General features: G+C 37.4%; 1 protein-coding gene across 3 annotated transcripts in view; it reads right to left on the bottom strand.

Annotated features, from left to right (window-relative positions):
- Positions 1-20,051, bottom strand: part of zeb1b (zinc finger E-box binding homeobox 1b) — a 69,751-nt gene that overhangs the window by 40,599 nt on the left and 9,101 nt on the right. Inside the window, exon 1 of one of the 3 annotated variants that reach the window (XM_067370232.1) lies at positions 17,810-18,219. The exons of the other annotated variants lie outside the window; for them this stretch is intronic. Within the exon in view, the coding sequence (XP_067226333.1) occupies positions 17,810-18,068 (259 nt within the window). The 5' untranslated portion in view covers positions 18,069-18,219. Of the gene's footprint in view, positions 1-17,809; positions 18,220-20,051 lie in introns of those variants that run through there. 3 annotated transcript variants of the gene reach the window in all.

Genomic DNA, 20,051 nt, shown 5'->3' with positions numbered 1-20,051 from the left:
GAAAAACTAAACTAAATAGGAAATTGAGTCAAAATAGAAACTAAGCAAGCTAAACTGAAACTAGAAAATTGTAAAATGTTTTTAATTTAGTTTTTAATCTATATAGTTTCAGTTTTAAGTTTGTCAGTATATTTCATTTTTTATATAGTTTTATAACAAAACACTAAACTATTTAAATGTCATGGTGATTCCATTTTAGTTTTTCAAGTTCAGTTTCAGTTTTTCCAATTATTTTAGTTTTTATTTAATACGGTTCATAATAATATCTCATATATTGCATCGAATAAATACTATTTGGCTATGATACACAAAATCAAATTAAAACAAAAAACATCAAACATAAAAAAGGAACAAATTAAATTTCAAAATGACCTGTGTGGGAGTGACAAACACCTGGTGGGGATTTGGATGAGGAAGAGAATGGAAATGCAGAACAAAATAGGAGAGAGAGTTGGAAAACCCTGTCCACCTCTGAGCCACATGTGCTGAGCGATGATGACCACTTAATCAATAAGGCCCCGTTTCCAAGACAACCCTGATTTCCTGTGCCATGTCCTCAGACACGATGATTGTCTATGATGCCGCCCTGAGTGTGTGGGAGTGCTAGTGAGAGTGTGAATGAAAAAAAGAGGAGATGAGTACATTTTGAGGAGATGTAAACACACACACACACAGTTTAAAGAGCGTTCGTTTAATTGGCGCAGCATCTCTCTCTCATTTCCTGTGTCCTCTCCCAGGATGACACACCCTGTGATGATAGGGTGGATAAATGTGTTAGCAGTTAGTCTGCGTTATTTCGTACAACGACCTCATTAATCGTGCATGATAACAAACCAGAGATGGCGACAGAAAAGTGATAAAACTCCACTCAGGTACACAAATGTAGCTACGCACATTTATGAAGGTGCTCTTGTGAATTAGGGAACAGCGAGAGGAAGCACAGCGAGAGGAAGGAAAGGAATGGAAAGACACAGGAGAGAGATTAGGAGAGATAGACGCTAAAGGAAAAGGGATTTATAAATAGGGTTTATCGCTACACTTTTACCTGTTCTTCTCCTCTCTTACAAATCTCTCCCACACACACACATATAAAGGCTTAACCTTTGAAACATGCACTCTCTTTCTCCTGGGCGAACACACACAGCTGGTCTCTTAAGCCCCCCATTTTTGGGTCAGGAGGTTGTGCTTACTACTTCATGTGGAGCTATTTCAGCCATAACGTAGATGGATTGAGCTGCACTAATCGCAAGGCCGACCCACGGCAGCAGAGCCACGGCAGGGTTACGCAAGGACCCTGGGAGTCTGTTAGCATGAAAAGAGACTAAAATATGGTCCACAACGAGCATTCACTACTAGATGACAATTATGCACGCTGTTTTTGAACATTACTACACGGCTCTCTGGAATACGTAATTCTGATTGGTCAATTGCAGTCAAATGTTTTTGTATAATGTCTGCTAAACTGAATAATTGACCATTGTCCCAGGGCACCGATTTCCTATATAGCTGTTGTAGCTTTATATCTCTATTAATCCGTGATCTCTTTCTTTCTACATAATGAAATCATTTCAGCTTATATTAACGAATCTGCTTTGCATCAGGGTTCTGAATACACTACTGGGTATTTTGTGATAATGACCAACATTATCACTTACTCACTGTACATGAATACCCACTTTAACACCTTTAAAACCAACGGCATTCACAGCGCACTTAACATACATAATGTGCCCTATTACCAAGTGAAACAATGTTCAACAGGAAGTAATGCAGTATAGGTAGGATAAATGGAATTTTTTAATTGTGATTTGACTGGATCATTTGGTCAGATGGATTGATAATATAGAAAAAAATAGATAAATAAATAAATAAAAAAATTATATATATATATATATATATATATATATATATATATATATATATATATATATATATATATATATATATATATATATATATATATATATATATATATATATATATATATATATATATATATATAATTTTATATACATATATAATTTATTTATTTATTTATTTTAAGAAATATTTTAAACAAACAGTCAAGAAAGTTAAACCTGAACCCTACATTTTGATTTTCTATGATATTAAGAAAAAAAAAATCTTCTTTTGAAAGCAATTAAGCACTTTTAAGTTGATCAAACATGACAGTAAAGACATTTGCTTTGTTATCAAAAATGTCTATTTCAAATAAACATTTTATTCATCTAAAAATCCTGAAAAAAGTGTATCAGTCTCCACACAAATATTATTAAAGCACAATTGGTTTCAACATTGTTAATATGAAATGTTTTTTAAGTACCAAATTAGCATACAGCAATGATTTCTGAAGCATCATGTGACACTGAAAACTGGAGTAATGGCTGCTGAAAATTCATCTTTGTCATCACAGGAATAAATGACATTTTAAAATATTATAAAATAGAAAATACTATACATTAAAAAAAAAAAAAAATTCTGTCATTAATTACTCACCCTCATGTCGTTTCACACCTGTGAGACCTTCGTTCATCTTTGGAATACAAATTAAGATATTTTGATGAAATCCTATAAAGTTTTTTATCCTCCGCTGAAAGCAACAGAATTACCGTCATTCAAAGACCAGAAAAGTTAAAATAGTCAACGTGACTCTTCGCTGCTTTCAGTGAAGGATAAAAAAAATCCCTCACATTTGGAACGACATGAGGGTGAGTAATTAATGACAAAAAATTTTTTTTTGTGTGAACTAACCCTTTAAATATGAATATAAAATTTCACAATATTACTGATTTTTCAGTTTTATAGAATAACATGCACACTGATGAATCATGCACAATCATATAACCGTTAGCTTACCAATGTATACAATATTGATTTCATGATGTCTTTAAAAAGAACACCTAAAAAAATAAAGAGCGATTTTACTAAATCCTACTGCTGTTCCCTACTGTTTCTTGTACATTAGCCTAGAGCTTCAGATTCTAGTTTTCTGTGGTTTTTGCAGAGTTGTGAGTGTATGTAGTCAACAAGGAACTATTTAGCTCCAGAATGCTTGAGGAGAAGCCCTGATTGAATCAGCATGATTGGAGCTATTATCATGTTTCCTGTGCAGACCATGTGACGGGAGAGACGTGGCTTTTGATGTGAGCCAGTTTGGAAGCCTATGGCTGATGCGAACAAGCATGCAGTTATCAAAGCAGGACAAAATGATGCAAATTCCCTCCATTCCATCTGATGTTTAAATGTTCAATACGAATCTATGTGTAATGCAGTGGGCAGCATTTGATGTAAAGGCTTAGCGTGTTTGTGGATGTGAGCGTCTGACCTGGACCTTATCTGGCGAGTGGTGCTTGAGTGTAACTGGGGGAGGGGTGGCGTCAGACATACAGAGATCAACCTCAATAGAGAAGATTAACCATGAACTAATCATCCTCTCTCTGTGTGCTTCAGGTGGTCTGTGTATTTGCGTGCACATGTGCGTGTGTATGAGGCAAGCGGCATGCAGCAAAACTCCTGCACTTTTTTCCGTAATCCTGGTCTCCAAGCGTGAGCCTGCGAGCAGACTAATCCGCCGTATTTACGTATTAATAACCAGCCAGGCCACAAGATCATCATTACACATGGTGTTGTTGTAAGTTAATCTCTCTAAATGGGATGCTTCAGCGCTACATGACTCCATGGGACAACCTGTGCATGACTGAAATGCGGAGAGAGGACCATAAAAAAACAACACATTAGTTAACTTATCAGCAAGCATTAAAATAAATAAATTATGAGAAAATGAAGATGATGTGACACTAAACAATGACTTCTTCTGCTAAGTTATTGGCCAATGCCATCTCACAAAACGACCCCATATCGACTCACATCTTCATATCTAGAAGGAGACGAGAATGAATGGCTGTGAATTCCAAAGGTCCAGCATGGCACACTAGCCATAAACGTCTAGACATCCCCAGCGTCTGTAAGGCTAAAGAGATTCTCCTTGATTTAATAGATTTATTAGGCTTAGATTCGATTAGGACAGAGAGAGGGCTCAGCTCTAAATGACAGCTCAGGCAGAGGGCACATTGGCTGCACAGAGGCTAAATTAAAGGGTAAGTACAGTCTGCCTCGGCTGCTTACCACAAGCCCAGACCCTTCTACCACTCTTCAGAGGTTTCACTTCAGCTAACAGCATCCCTAATCGCTCTCATTATCCGAGAAGTATCAGGTTTTTAGGCCAGTGAAACTTAATTGTCAACGGTTTAATTTTCCGCTTGTGTTGTGCTTTCTGACAGTGCTCTTTGGTGGTAAACGGTGTCATGACTCGACCAAAAATGTGGGTGGAAAAAGGTCAGAAAATGGGAGCCTCAGAAGAAACGATGCCACAAAAATGACAAGTGGAGGTAAAGAGACAACAGCAATTCTCTCCAGCGTCCAGTCTCAAACAAGCCTGCACTTTTCCTGTTGTTTCTGCTGTCATAGCAGAGCCAAATTTTTTATCTTATCACCCTTTCCGAGTGCATCTAAGCCAGAAATGTGGAGAAATGTTCAGAGCTATGAAGAAATGTGCTTAGTGGGTTGGGAGTGTAGGGTAAACAGGGTTTTCGATGAGAAAAAAAGAAGATGCATGTCCAGTTCAGAGTAAGGTCAGCATTCAGGTGGAGGTTAGGAATGCATGCACAAACCAAATCATCCACCCACACACAGACACACAGACACACACACACACACACACACACACACACACACACACACACACACACACACACAGGCCAACCATGTGAGTCTCACACGCTTATCTCATGGGTGCATTCCCATTCTCCACCATTTCTGTTGCCCTCTTCATTTCATTCCTCTTCTTATTCTGGTCTCTTTCTTACTGTCCTCTTCCTGTCAAACGATTGCTTAATAGTGTTTCTCTTCTCTTTTTTTCACATAACTCTGGAAGACTCGTGACTTCCTTGTCAAATGGAAAAAATCAGTGACAGAGACCTGAAGTCATTCAGTTTCAGAGAATTCAGGCAACATGAGCAACTACTATGAGACAAAGCTGAGCAGAACTCAACTTTATGCAAATATGCAGTGACACAACTACCAATGAGAGTGCAGACAGTGATCCTTAAAGTGGTTAGTTCAGCCAAACATGACAATTCTGTCATCATCTACTCAATATCATGCTGTTCTAAACCTTTGCATGTCATAGGCCAATTTCAAACTTCCGGGTTAGCCCACGCTGGGTAAACCTATTTCCGGTAACAACGATGGCTGAGCCTAACAAGAACCAGTTCGGGAATCAAAGTCTTTGTGCAAATTAAATATCATGAAAATGTTTGAACTGTCTTAAGAGCTAAATTTAAGAACCAATTCAAAATGATGGCACTTAGCTTAAACTCAATGTAACTTCAGAGCTTTTCACTATGAGCTGGGGAAATCATCGGCTGGCAACTTCCTTCTCACACAGACCTGATCCACTGAATCATAATAAGAAGATGAACCGTTCAGTCCCTGGACACGTATCCATAATAAAAGGCAACACTTCTGTCATCTCTCAATTATATTACATCTCATTCATTCACATATGCTCCTGTAATCATCATTGTAAAATCTGTAAACATGCACACTATTATCAAACCCACTAGTAGTAGTAATGTTGCTGTTGTACATTTCATAGTTGCACTGCTTACTAAAGATTAAAGGCTCGTTCACACCAAGGACAATAACTGTAACTATAACGATAAAGATATAGTTCTAAAAATCTTTCAGAGTCCACACCACAATTATAACGATAACGAGAAACGAATTGACAACCAATCTGAATCCATCCTTCTTTAAAGAGCTGGAGCATTTAAAGGTGCCGTAGAACGTCTTTTTAAAAGTTGTAATATAAGTCTAAGGTGTCCCCTGAATGTGTCTGTGAAGTTTCAGCTTAAAATACCCCATAGATTTTTTTAAATTCATTTTTTTAATTGCCTATTTTGGGGCATCATTAGATATGCGCCGATTCAGGCTGTGCGGCCCCTTTAAATCTCATGCTCCCCACCCCCGGAGCTCGCGCTTGCCTTAACCAGCATAAACAAAGTTCACACAGCTAATATTAGCCTCAAAATTGTTCTTTACTAAGTGTCCGTCATGCAGCATGTCTAATCGCGTAAGTATGGTATTTATTTGGATGTTTACATTTGATTCTGAATGAGTTTGAGGCTGTTCTCCGTGGCTAACGGCTAATGCTACACTGTTGAAGAGATTTATAAAGAATGAAGTTGTATTTATGCATTATACAGACTGCAAGTGTTTAAAAATGAAAATAATGACAGTCTTGTCTCCGTGAATACAGTAAGAAACGATGGTAACTTTAACCACATTTAACAGTACATTAGCAACATGCTAACGAAACATTTAGAAGGACAATTTACAAATATCACTAAAAATATCATGATATCAGTTATTATTGCTCCATCTGCCATTTTTCGCTATTGTTCTTGCTTGCTTACCTAGTCTGATGATTCAGCTGTGCACAGATCCAGACATTAATACTGCCTGCCCTTGTTTAATGCCTTGAACATGGGCTGGCATATGCAAATATTGGGGTCATACATATTAATGATCCTGACTATTAAGTAACAGTCAGTGTTATGTTGAGATTCGCCTGTTCTTCGGAGGTCTTTTAAACAAATGAGATTTATATAAGAAGGAGGAAACAATGGAGTTTGAGACTCACTGTATGTCATTTCCATGTACTGAACTCTTGTTATTTAACTATGCCAAGATAAATTCAATTTTTAATACTAAGGCACCTTTAAAGTGGCAGAAGACAAAACTGCAGCACGCTTAGAATAAACAGAACTGTATTGTCTGCTGGTGTTTTTAAGCTAATGTAGTTACCTTTATTCGTGTGAATGGGTCTTAATGCAAAGACTATGATTAATGCATGTTGTATACAAAGTGGTCTTGGAAATCTTAGTTTTATCATGTTAATGTCAGGATTACTTTATATATGCTTGACTGCAGGATATAATGTTGTGAGATTAATACATGCTGATATAAACACTGATCAGGCATAACATTATGACCACCTTTCTAATATTGTGTTGGATCTGGGGAATCTGGAGGCCAAGTCAACACCTCAATCTTGTTGTTGTGCTCCTCAAACCATTCCTGAACAATTTTTTCACGGTTTCCATGAAAGAGTGTACATGGTCTGCAACAATGCTTAGGTAGGTGGTACGTGTCAAAGACATCCATATGGATGGCAGGACCCAAGGTTTCTCAGCAGAACATTGTCCAAAGCATCACACTGCCTCCACCGGCTTGCCTTCTTCCCATAGTGCATCCTGGTGCCACGTGTTCCCCAGTTACGCGACGCACATGCATCCAGCCATCCCCCGCATAAGAAAGAATGTCATATAGATTTGGAAACGGCATGAGGGTAAGTAAATGATGACAGAATTTTAATTTTTGGGGTGAACAATCCCATTTAGGCATTACAATTATAAAATGAATTGAGGTGGGCATTGATAACTCAGCAAAGTCTTACCAAAGCTTGATTACTTGGTTTCTGATAGTCTTAGCACAATCTGAATGGCAGGGTGGTGGGCCGGGCTGGCAGTGCCCTCTGAGGAGAGCGGATGCCAGGCAGGAACATGCAGAGGGGCCGTCTGTGCCAGCGAGGGCAGACTCAGGCTTTCAGCGGTCATGAATGAGGCTTATTTATCCCAGCGCGTGAATAAGGCCAGTCAGTGAAAACAGCACAAAAGGAGACAGAGGCTCGTTGGCATGCACACAGTGTTGCCTCAAAAGCAGTGTTGCAAGACTTTGGTATTAGTGAGAGGCATTGGATGAAACAGAGATCCAGTGTGTGACAGGATCGTTTCAAAACACTTTGTTTGAGAGAGCTATCATCTGATTCTGTTAATATTGTAATTATAATTTAACTTATGCATTGTTAAAAGTCTAATTCTAATTGTCACATCAGCAACAATCACACTTATCCTAAAGTTACATGCACTTCCTTGTTTTTGTTTCGTTTTTTTGTTGCTTTGTTGTTTTTTTGTTTTTGTTTTTTTTGTGAGGGGGCAGGACCTTGGGGCTGTGCATCCTGGGTAAGTAATCTGTCTTTGTCTCTTCCTGGTTTTGTTTGCATTGGCCTGGATGGGGTTCACCGAAAGTAGACACAGACTCATCATCCTGGGTATGTTTGGGTCCTAGGGCTGGGCCATTCAACATATATTTAAAATATATAAAAACATTATTTTAGATAATGTGAACATGACAGCACTATAAGGCAGGGCTTTTTTTAGTAGTGTCCCAGATTTAAATCTTATTAAAATGCAGATAGAGTCCATTTGAATCTCTCATTTGTATTATCACTCAAAAGTGTTCTCAGAAGTTCCATGTGGCATTGAAATTTCTATTTAAAAGTAAATAAAGTGTGTAAAATATAATACATTTTTTAAAAGATGTATTGTGTAGAAAACATTTTAATGTATCAAATGTCTTGTGTTTAACAAAAATCATCATTTCAAATCATTTCAGACTGAACGCATAAATATCAAGATGCACTAGTGTTCAAAAGTTTGGGGTCAGTATGATTTTTTGGAGCTGAAAATCATACTGATTTATAAAATACTTTCAAAAGGATGCATTAAATTCATCAAAAGAGCCCAGTAAAAACTTCCACATTGTTAAAAAAGATCTACATTTCAAATAAATGCTGTTCTTTTGTTCTATTCAAGAATACAGAATAAAACGCATCACAGTTTCCACAAAAGCAATAAGAATCACAACATTTCTCAGCTCTGATAATATGAAATGTTTCTTGATCACCAAATCAACAATTTAGAATGATTTCTTAAAGATCATGTGACACCGAAGACTAGAGTAATGACTGCTGAAAATTCAGCTTTGCCATCACAGAATTTTAAAACAATTTATTTTAAATTGTAATAATATTTCATAATATTACTGTAAATTTAAACAAAAAAAATCAGCCTTGGTAAGCATATAAGACATAATAAATCAAGAGGCAAAACTTACAAAGCTTATGTATTTATTGAAAATCTTCAAAATGCTGAAACTTTTTTATCTTTATTGCCCATTCCTACTGGGTCCTCTAATGAATTTCACAAAATAGCAGTGTTTAGCATTGTTCTCAGTTCTATGTGCATGGGTGATTCCTTCTTCCTATTGGAAAAACAATCACTATCACTAGCTTTCATGTTCAAACAGAAATTAAAATTCCCATCAGAGCGTGATTCCAGCTGGTACCATCAGCGAAGGACAAGATTACAGACAGATTGATGAAATGATTCATTTAGCTAAAAATATGTCCATGTCCAAGCATCAGTAACTTCAGCCTTTTGTAAATAACCTCTGAGAACAGCAAAACAGGGGTAGAGGACCACAGTAATGATTCAATTAATCACTTTACACATGTCTATTCATGCCCAATCTAACCTGATTAATGTGCACTTCTTAATTATTATCCTGGCACTTTTTGAGACACTCATTCAATGTCATTCCTGACGACGTTAACAGCTTTTAACAGCGAAATTAACACAGTCGCCTGGTTTTCTTTTATGGAATTATAAACTCCCAGAGAACAGAACAATGCCCTCCCCGCTTTTTGATTTGAATTCACAAGCACTCTTTCATGTTCTCATCTGCATCCATTAACCAAACACATCCATTTGCCTTTTATTTAAAAAAAAAAAAAATCCTTTTTGTGACCTCAACGCTTTCAGTTAATACCAAGCTTAAAAGCTCAATTTAAAGGAGAGAGAAAAATGGACAAATGACAGAATACAAAATTGGCAGATAATGAAAACAATGTTTTTTCAATCGTTGTATGCAGTCTGAAGGTGAGCGCATACTGTCTTGCTGTTCCTCAATGAGCTGGTGCATACGGCATCTGATATATTTCAACTCAGATATTTCTTCCACATATAGGTAAGCATTAAAGGGATAGTTCACCCAAAAATGAAATTTATTCCATGATTTACTCACCCCCAAGCCATCCTAGGTGTATATCTTCTTTCAGACGAACACAATCGGAAATATGTTTAAAAATAGTCCTCCAAGGTTTATAATGGTTGTGAATGGCTGCCCAAATTCTGAAGACATGCATCATCCATAAAAAAATGAATCCATACGACTCCAGGGTGTTAATAAAGGCCTTCTGAAGCCAATCGATGCATTTGTGTAAGACAACTATCCTTATTTAAAACTTTATAAAGTAAAATAACTAGTAGTACATCATGGCATATAAAGTTTTAAATAAGGATAGTTGTCTTACACAAACGCATCACTTCACTTCAGAAGTGTTTATTAACCCTGGAGTTGTATGGATTATTTTTTTTATGGATGGATGAATTTTTTTGTCTTCAAAATTTGGGCAGCCATTCACAACCATTATAAACCTTGGAGGACTAAGGATATTTTTATCTCCTATTGTGTTCATCTGAAAGAAGATAGTCATATAAACCTATGATGGCTTGAGGGTGAGTAAATCATGGAATAATTTTAATTTTTCGGTGAACTATCCCTTTAAATGTTTAACTCCGTCATTGACTTTCTCACTCTTTGGCTATGTCCTAAACCTGAAAAGTGCTGTATACAGAGGTAGGAAGGCATAAATGTGTCCTTCACTGCCCACAATCATGCGAAAGAAGCAAAATAATTAATTATTTTAACAACTTCTGATTAAATTACTTCTGAGAAATAAGTAGTGCTTGGCTATCTCTATCATTTGACATGATGCTATGAGTTTACTTAGGAGGTGCATTCATACAAAGGCGCTGCCAGTAACTAGAGAGCAGGACAGCTGCCTACATTTTGGATGCAGCCAATGTCCTGCATTGTCTCTATGCTGACACACCCTCATGCATCATTCCATTTGGTCCAGTTTTAACAGTCTCTTTCCTTTCCTTTGCCTCACTGACCCGTTTCTTTTCCCTGTATTTTAAAAGCAAAGTAATTCAGAATCCATGTCTGCTGAAGTCTTTCAGTCTAACTCATCAAAGGTACCATGTCTCCTCTCTTTCTCTTTTGTCAGGTGTTATTTATGAGACGTGTAGCGGAATTCCTGTGAGCCTGCAGCACCTGCTATAGTTGGACGGGGAGCCGAGCGGCAGCTGCCGTACTCTGTAAGAGCAGAAAAAATGTTGTGAAAGCACTGTGATTATGTTATTTAAGTGTTAAGGGAGACCGGGAACATTAAAGGACATTGAAAAAGTGTTGTGGATTTGTTCAGGGAAGCTGGGAGCTGCAGAAGAACTGTGAAAGCTTTGTGAAAACAAAAAGATCTAACAGCGTTTTCAAACACATTATGAAAGTGTGCCCAAAATGTTAAGTGGATCCTTGGAGTTTTTAAGAATAAAGCATGCACTGTAAACCCGAATAAGTTGGCAAAACTCAATCACTTGCCTCAAATTTAAGAAATTCAAAGTTTAAGTAAGCAGAACTGGCAGGTTTTTATTTTGTACCCATACATTTGAATTGTTCTTAACCTGACACATTTGAGTACACACATACACATACACACACACATACATACATACATACATACATACATACATACATACATACATACATACATACATACATACATACATACATACATACATACATACATACATACATACATACATACATACATTCAAATGCTAACTTGCTAATTTGCTAACATGTTAACAATAGCACTTGCTGAATGAGTAAAGCAATATACAGCTTTTAACATACTTGCTCTCAAACCAAGCCGCATGCACCACTTAACACCATGATGGTAACTCTCCAAAAACCCACATTGACAGAAATTCTTCTAAATTAGCCTAGCAAAACATTAATCATGACTAAATCCCCCACTTAACATTAATCTTGCACAAAAAACATTAGCCTATATAACACTTTATTTTAGCATTTACTCTCCATTTCGAGTGCCATGGGCAAAGCATGCTGGGAAATAGAAATCCAAGCCCAGTTTCAGTTAAACTTCAGTTCGTCTAAAAAAAAAAAAAAGAAATTAAGTATATTAAACTGAAACAGTTCAGTTTACCTAAAATAGATCAGGTCTGTGTATTTGAAAGAAAAAAGAAAGCGCTAAATACTCATAAAAGTTAATCTGACTGAACTAATTTGTTATTTTTGTTTAATTTAATTTGGTCCAACTCAAACCAATTAATTATTTTGAGCGTTAGGGTTTTCATTGTGTAGCTGAGCTAAAGAATAATGGAAGACAATTAAATTAAGATAATACTTTACTCTAAGGTTCAATTTGTTAAAATTGTTTAATGCATTAGGTATGATGAACAATGAACAACATTTTTTTTACTGAATTTATTCATCTAAGTTAAATTTTACAAAAATACTGTTGTTGATTGTTCATTTTTGTTTGTTCATAAAATATTCAATGATGTTAATTCATACTACAACTTGAAATGTTACAATGTATTAGTATATGTAGAAACTAACCTTGATTAATAAATGCTGAAAATGTGCTATTCATAATTAAACCATATTGTAAAGTGTTTCAAAAACTAATAACAATAAATAAAGATCAAATGCTAATAGGTAAACATGCACTTCATCTGAAGTGCATACTTACAAAAATAAATAAAAATTAAATAAACCGGCAAGTAACTTTCGTATTACTTGCTGATGTTTGGACTCAAGTTCAGTCATCACTTCTTGTCAGTGTTGTAACCAGGTAAACACAGCGCACAGGTGAACATAGCAAGGTCAGCGTTTGTTTTGACTGCAAACACCTGAATCAGGACAGGTGGACTTTAATCTGCCAGTTTGGACAGAGAGCATCGTCGTCAACACAGCTAAAGCACACAACGAACTAAAAACACATTAGCACCTGAATGCTGTAGCATCTGCTGGGTGAAATCAGTTCCACTAAAAGTGCCCAAAAACACAAGATCATCCTTAAAATCAACCATCAAGGTTGTATTGAATTTACTTTGTCTTAAAATACACGATTCATTGTTGTATGTCATTCTAAATTATAAAAATACTGCCTCAATTCAATCAATTCCTGATAAATAATATTAAGTTTTTGTCATTAATTATTATATTTCACTCATACATACATAACAGTATAGAAGTAAAATACATTGCAAATGTCATTTCAGTTTCAAGTAGAATGCCAAGGTATTAACCACCAATCGGTTCAAGGCACAGAACAAAATTATTACACAAGACATTTATTTGCTCTTGATGTCTAACCCCAGTTCAGTATCAGGTAACTATCAGGTAAACTTGGCAAGGCCAAATACTGTGTACTGCAAATACAGGAGGGATACCACTCCTTGCGCTGTGATTGGCTGAAATGTGGAGTGGGTAGCTCTGATACCATCAGGTACCAGGTGCAGACGGACAGCAGGGGTGGGGGAGTCTGACAGCACCAGCAGAGGTGAACGCTCACAGCTTAAAAAATGTCCAGATCACGTACAGCGAGAGCATGAAACCAAATCTGGTTCACATTAGGGCAGTTTTAAAAGGAAATGTTGCAATGACATCCCCTCAACCTCACACGAGACCCCAGGATAATTATTACTAGTCGAGGTGAGAAATTCCCGGGATGCCATTTAACACATGGACAGATGACATCAGAGGAAATCTGTGGGGACCTGAGGCAAACATATGGAGCTGGAGAGCAGAAACAAACAGTTTACTAAACACCGCTTAAACATATTCATCATCACATGTCAAGCCAACACACACAAAAGCATGTTTAATGCTTACTAACAGATCACACAGACCCTTAAGAAACATTTTAATTGGGGTGACAGCATCTTGTTTTATTATATTTTGTGTACGAGAGGCTGTAATATGTCACAAAGTGAATACAGACCATTCATTTCTTCATACAGTCTATAAATGGCCAATGCAGCATTTTTTGCTTCTTTTTTCGCAAAGTCTACATTTATCGCCCCATCACATCTTTCTAGATGTTTACCAGTGTTGACGGTCACTGTGGCAGAAAGCCTTTCACAATCTGACTAATACACACACTCATAGTATGACCTAACATGCTACTTCTCCAGGGAGTTCAGATGGACAAGGACACACACACACACACACACACACACACACAGATCTCCAGGGAGCCTTGGATAGAGACGCATTACGAGTACCCCCTCAAATCATAACGCATCAAACCCTGCAGAGCTCCTCAGAACCTCAGAGAACAGAGATCTCACGCTGCCTCCCAGCATCCCTGACATTTCATACATCACTTTGATAGATCACCTTATCAGTGCAGCCGCTCGCCGGCATAAGAGCTGTATTCATAAGGCCATGCGAGCCTTTGAGCTGATAAAAGTATACAGCATATTCATCATTATCTTCTTAGCATTGTTTTGATGTGATAAGGGCTGAAAGCATTAAATGAGGATGCATTATTTCTAGCTGTAATTTCACTTTCTGATGCAACAGGGCTGTAAATGTTGAAAATGGAACGGTGACGGCTGAAGGTGTGTTGATACTCTTTAGGAGCTGTTTCTGTGCGAAAAGAGACTGCCATGCTTTTTGGATCAATCAGGAGATATTGCAGGTTGTTGCCTATTATAGATGCAATATGGGGATGATGGGATTGGATGTGAGGGTGAAGCTGTTAAGATTAAAGAAATGAAAAATATAGCTTTTCGTTTTTTGCAGAGGTCTTTATACACAGGGGGTGAAGATAAGAAAAACACTCTAAATGGTGATAAGACTTCTGTTGCTCATCCTTTGCTATGTCCATATAACGCATTGAACAGAATGGAATAACAGAATGGATTTAGGTTGATTTTTTGTTTTTGCAAAATTTTTCCCTATAACTCCATGGTTCCGAAAGTGTATGTGGGGGTGGGGTGTGCAAGGCTAAGGGATAGTATACAGATTACACCTCATCAGGGTGATGGAAGACCCTATTATGAAATTATCCCACTTATTATGTGGTTATTTTCCACACAAGTAAATACTTAAACAGAAAATATTAATTTGGCATATTTTATTTTCTCAAGATAACGCACAGTACTAGCTCGAGTGGTCTGATATCAGTTGTAGCCATAGACTGTAAAAAAAGATGGACAACCTTCACTCCCTTCCACTGTAGAAAAGTGAAGCCGCAGTCTGCTCAGTAATGAGAGTGAAGTAGAGCCACGATATCAAGGCCGCGCCCACACTCCTGCAGAATCAGTTAGTAAAGTTTACTGCAGAACAACTCATTTTCAGAAATTAAAGCTGAAGCTCCAATCTCCTCCTGTCTACAACAAATGCATGCGGTGCGACATGACGTTAGGGCTGGGCGATATATCGCATGCGATTGTCACGCGCATTTCGTCAGTAAAGCCGGTTCCCTGATTTCCGCTAAATCGGCGTCACCTGCTTTCAAACAGAGCCGTAGTTCTATACGGCTCTGTCTATTAAATGCCGCTCCATTTGAATGCAGGTGATGGCGATTTAGCAGTCATCAGGGAACCGGCTTTACTGACGAAATGCGCGTGACAAAAGCATGCGATATATCGCCCAGCCCTACATGACGTGACAAAAAAGTATATAGAACCCAATATGACAAGTAATGCTGTCTATATACTAGAGATGCTCCATTCTGTTTCTGATGTACTTCAAGCGCTTGCACCAGTTCAGACACAAACAATAAATTGATTTGCAACATTCGTTTTGTCACGTCTATAGGGCTGTGATGGTGGCAAATTTTTACTACCGCGGTGGTAAATCACCAACAACCGCTGGTGTTGCGGTGGTGGGGTCCGACAGGGGGCGGGATTTGGTTTATATAAATTCATTTGGTTTATATAAAATCAGAGGTTGCATTAGACTAGATCGTAAAAAAAATCCATCATAATCAATAATTACCTGTCGTCCACATTTTCATTTTTATTCACAAACTTACAGGATAAGCAAATAGGCATAGGCTATGCATTTATTTATATTATGAGAAGAAAGTTGTACAAACACTGCGTCACTTTTCAGTTTTCATCTTGAACACTTTCACGGATCGTGAGTGAATGCGATCAACCTTGCCTCTGTACTACTGTACATAACGAAATAAACGTTTATGAAAATAAAAAATACGTTGAAAGATACAGTAGCTTACCGAAATCTGTATCACGTCAGTCAACAGTGATGCAAACAATGTCACGCAACATTATACTTCAGAAAAGCCATTCGTTGACCATAAACTCATAGTCAGCAAGAAAAATAACTTAAAAAAAAACTTAATTATGTAAGTAAGCATAAGTAACTTTATTATTATAAAATTGACTTAAACTAGGGTGCTCGTCTGTGTGTAATCAAGCGCATCGTTTTCATTTTATTCTGGAGACACACTACCGCCGGTGACACTCCATGGCCGCGGTGGCGCGGTTGTCATGCCCACCTTCACAGCCCTACACGTCTAGCTTCAAAACAAGAAAATATAAGGAGGCATATCTTGCCTTCGGATACACCAGTACAACGGTGAGTAATGAAGAGAAACCACAGTGTGTTGAGTGCCTCAAAATATTAGCTTCTAACAGTATGAAGCAGAACAAGGGTTAGTTCTACACTGAACACCGACTCAGTATTGGCCGGCTACTATGTCAGCATCACACGCATGCGTCATGGTGCTCACGTCAGCAATGTCAGCCAATACTGAGTCGGCGTTCTGATGTAGAACCTGAAAGCCTGCACTGTCTATACAAAGTAAACAGCGTATGAGAATGACAGGGTAGAGAAGAAATTGTTGAATAAAGTCGTTGTTTTTTATTTGTTTTTGCACACAAAAAGTATTCTTAACATTTAGTTTGAACCACTGTCGCGTTTACTATTTTAACAATGTCTTTACTACTTTTCTGGACCTTGAATGTGGTAATTCTGTTGCTTTCTATGAGGGATAAAGAAAACTCTCGGATTTCATCAACAAATATTTTAATTTGTGTTCTGAAGATGAACGAAGGTTTTACAGGTTTGGAATGACATAAGGGTGAGTAATTAATGACAGAAATGTCATTTTTGGGTGAACTAACCCTTTAAAACACCACTTATAGACTTCACATCATGAACAGTAGTTGAGATGTTATAGAACTGTATTAATTTCAATGTTTCAAATAAATTCTATAGGATTTTGTAAGCAAGGTCATGTCTGATAGTATATGTCTAATTTTGTATTTAATAATTTATTATAAGAATTTAATAGAGCATTTCATATTTTATTATAAAAAAAAAATGATTTCATTTTGTTGTCTTCATAATATAGAAAAAAATCTCACACAAAATAATTGGTCTTTATTCATTAAAATATATAGCTGCCTCTATTTCAGTGAGGCAATCCCTCACAAGGGAATTGTCATATTCAGGGGTCCTCCTTGGCATCAAAATCCCTTGGCTAACTGCACCTTCAGTTACAGGAGAAATCCTCCTGGAGCAACATAAGGTTAAGTGGCTCGCTCCAGAGCACAATGGTGTTCGTTCATGGATCGTTCCTTGGGGATTTGAGCTTGCAACCTTTTGGTTACCAGCCCAGATCTTTAACTACTAGATTACACCACAATCTACTTAAAACTGTCCAGGAAAAGTCCACTAGGCCTATATTGTGTAAACAGTTAAACACAAACTTAAAGTTTAAGGCCAGTTATGGCAATGCATGAAAGAGAGAGAGGGAGAGACTCCAGTGGCTATCTTAGCCCTTTAAGTGTAGTCCCAAGTCATATAATTAAAAACAATAAATGTATCAGCGCAACAGACACACAAAATTACCCCCCACACAAGCCAATTATGAGCATTCATATTCTCAGGTGCACTGAAGAAACCCTAACAGGTGCACACGTTCATACACACATACTTGGCTTATCCCTGAAGAGCGCGCCACTTAAGTTGTCAGACTCCGGTCGGAGTCTTTCAGACAGGTGTACACACAAACATAATATCCCCAAAGAGTGAAGGAGTGGAGAAAGGGGGGGACGAAGTCTTAATTTCCTGTGTGATGTGGCAGCGACCTTCCCACCATGCCTGCACACACACACACACACACACACACACACACACACGTCGGGATAAATGATTGTATTAGATGAGGTCATACACCTCACACACCTGTTCATATGACTCACACTGACAAGAGATCTGCAGAGAAGTGTTTATCTCCAGAGAAACTATTTCATACACACTCTATTAGATGAGATCAACACAACACAGTGACATTGAGCAGAAAAAATAAGACTGATAGCAAACACACATGCACACGCACACACACACACACACACACACACACACACACACACACACACACACACACACACACACACACACACACACTCATTGTGGAATGTGTGCCACTGGGTCCAGACAACACAATACTTGTGAATGATCCTAACTGGCTGTTGATATTGCAGGGAGGTGTTACATTTTGCTGAGCTGTAAGAGTGTTAGTTTGTGGGTTTACTTAATTATACTTTGAAGACAAAATTGTCACAAGAAATGCGCTAAATTGTGCTAAAGTCTCATTTTGAGAACATCCTGATTAACGAATAATATAAAATATACATAATGTAGCCTAAAAAAATGCACAGATTTTCAAATTTTGGTTGAAACTAATAAGCATATTATATTAATGTTATGACCGCTAAATTATTCAATTAAAATTATTTATATTTAAATATATTATATAAAATATTATATTAATATTAAAAATAAAACAGTATAAACTGAAATTTGTATTTTTAAGTTTTACATGTGAATTACGGCATCAAAACTTTATAACGTCCAGTATGAAAAATGTATATATTTATTTTTAGATTTGCTTTTTTAATATTACATTTAACACTGTTAAATTATTAGGTTATTTAAAGTTTAACGTTAAGTGAGATTTAGTAAATATAAAAAGAGAATGCATTTGCATATTCATTGATCTGCGTATACTAAATGAGGCAAGTGTGTAGAGTTACATTCAATCTATTTTAAGGCATGAAGAAATTTTTTCACAGGAATTTTTTTTTTAAAATATGTCATTTTAGTGATCAAAGACGAGTTTTAATGGATAAAATTATTGACTACAGGGGGACTTTAAATAAAATCGATGTAGTTCAGAAGTATTGTGCATTCCTGAATTTTGTTTCCTTTTAGGTGTAGATTTATGGTTAGTCTTCTTTATTATTAATAATTAGCTTTGCATTGCATATATTAATTTATGAATTATATACTATTATATGAATTTAGATAGATGTGTGTATTTGGCTATCACACATCACTCATTCTTTAAGTGTTACTGAGATGTGTTTTTGTCCATGAGTGTGTACGTGTCTATCCACCACCCAGACACCTTTAGGATATTTTAGTCCTCGGACCGGTGCTGTTGACACCCATTCACTGTAACACTTGTTCCTCCATCACACCTCTCCATCACAAGCAGACAAACGCACCACCTACACACTGACACGCAGAGAGACAAGGATTCCTCCACATTTCATCTTCCTCTCGGAAGAGAATGGGTCATATGCAAATGTGTGTCTCCGCATGGGCAGTAGTTTCCCACAGGCAGCAGGAGAAAGAGTGTTCCCTCCCTCTCTGCACTCTTTCAATAGTCCTTTTCTTCTGCCGCTAAGCCCCTCTATGGTCGATAGTGGCCCGCTGCATAGGTAGCAAAACCCCTTTTCTCCCCCTCACTGAAGCTTTAAAACACAATAGCTCACTTAAGCGTGCACACACACACAGACACACAAATACACACATACACACACAAACCAACCAATAAAGTACAACCGTGCACAACTAAAAAGGGGGTTCATGAAACCTGGGCTCTTCTGGGGAGAATGAAAACGAGGGAGAGATGAAGGAGAGAGAAATAAAAAGAAGGTTTTTCTTTAGGAGTAATGCTTCCTCTCCTTCCGTGGGACCAATGACCAGGCTGATCATTAATCCCCGTTTGTAAAAGCACAGAGATGTTTGGAGCGCTGTTTGCTGAGAGCCAAATTTGGACAGGGCCGCAGGAATTAAGCAGCACCTGAAATGAACCGTGTATGGATCTCAGGCCAGAGGATGATTACGAAAAGAATCCTACTTTAAGACAAAATTAAGCTAGAAATTGA

This window comes from Chanodichthys erythropterus, chromosome 19 (assembly GCF_024489055.1).
Source record: "Chanodichthys erythropterus isolate Z2021 chromosome 19, ASM2448905v1, whole genome shotgun sequence".
Classification (NCBI taxonomy): Eukaryota; Metazoa; Chordata; class Actinopteri; order Cypriniformes; family Xenocyprididae; genus Chanodichthys; species Chanodichthys erythropterus.
The sequence above is the reverse complement of the archived record's forward strand: the minus strand, read 5'-3'. Positions and strand labels throughout refer to the sequence as shown.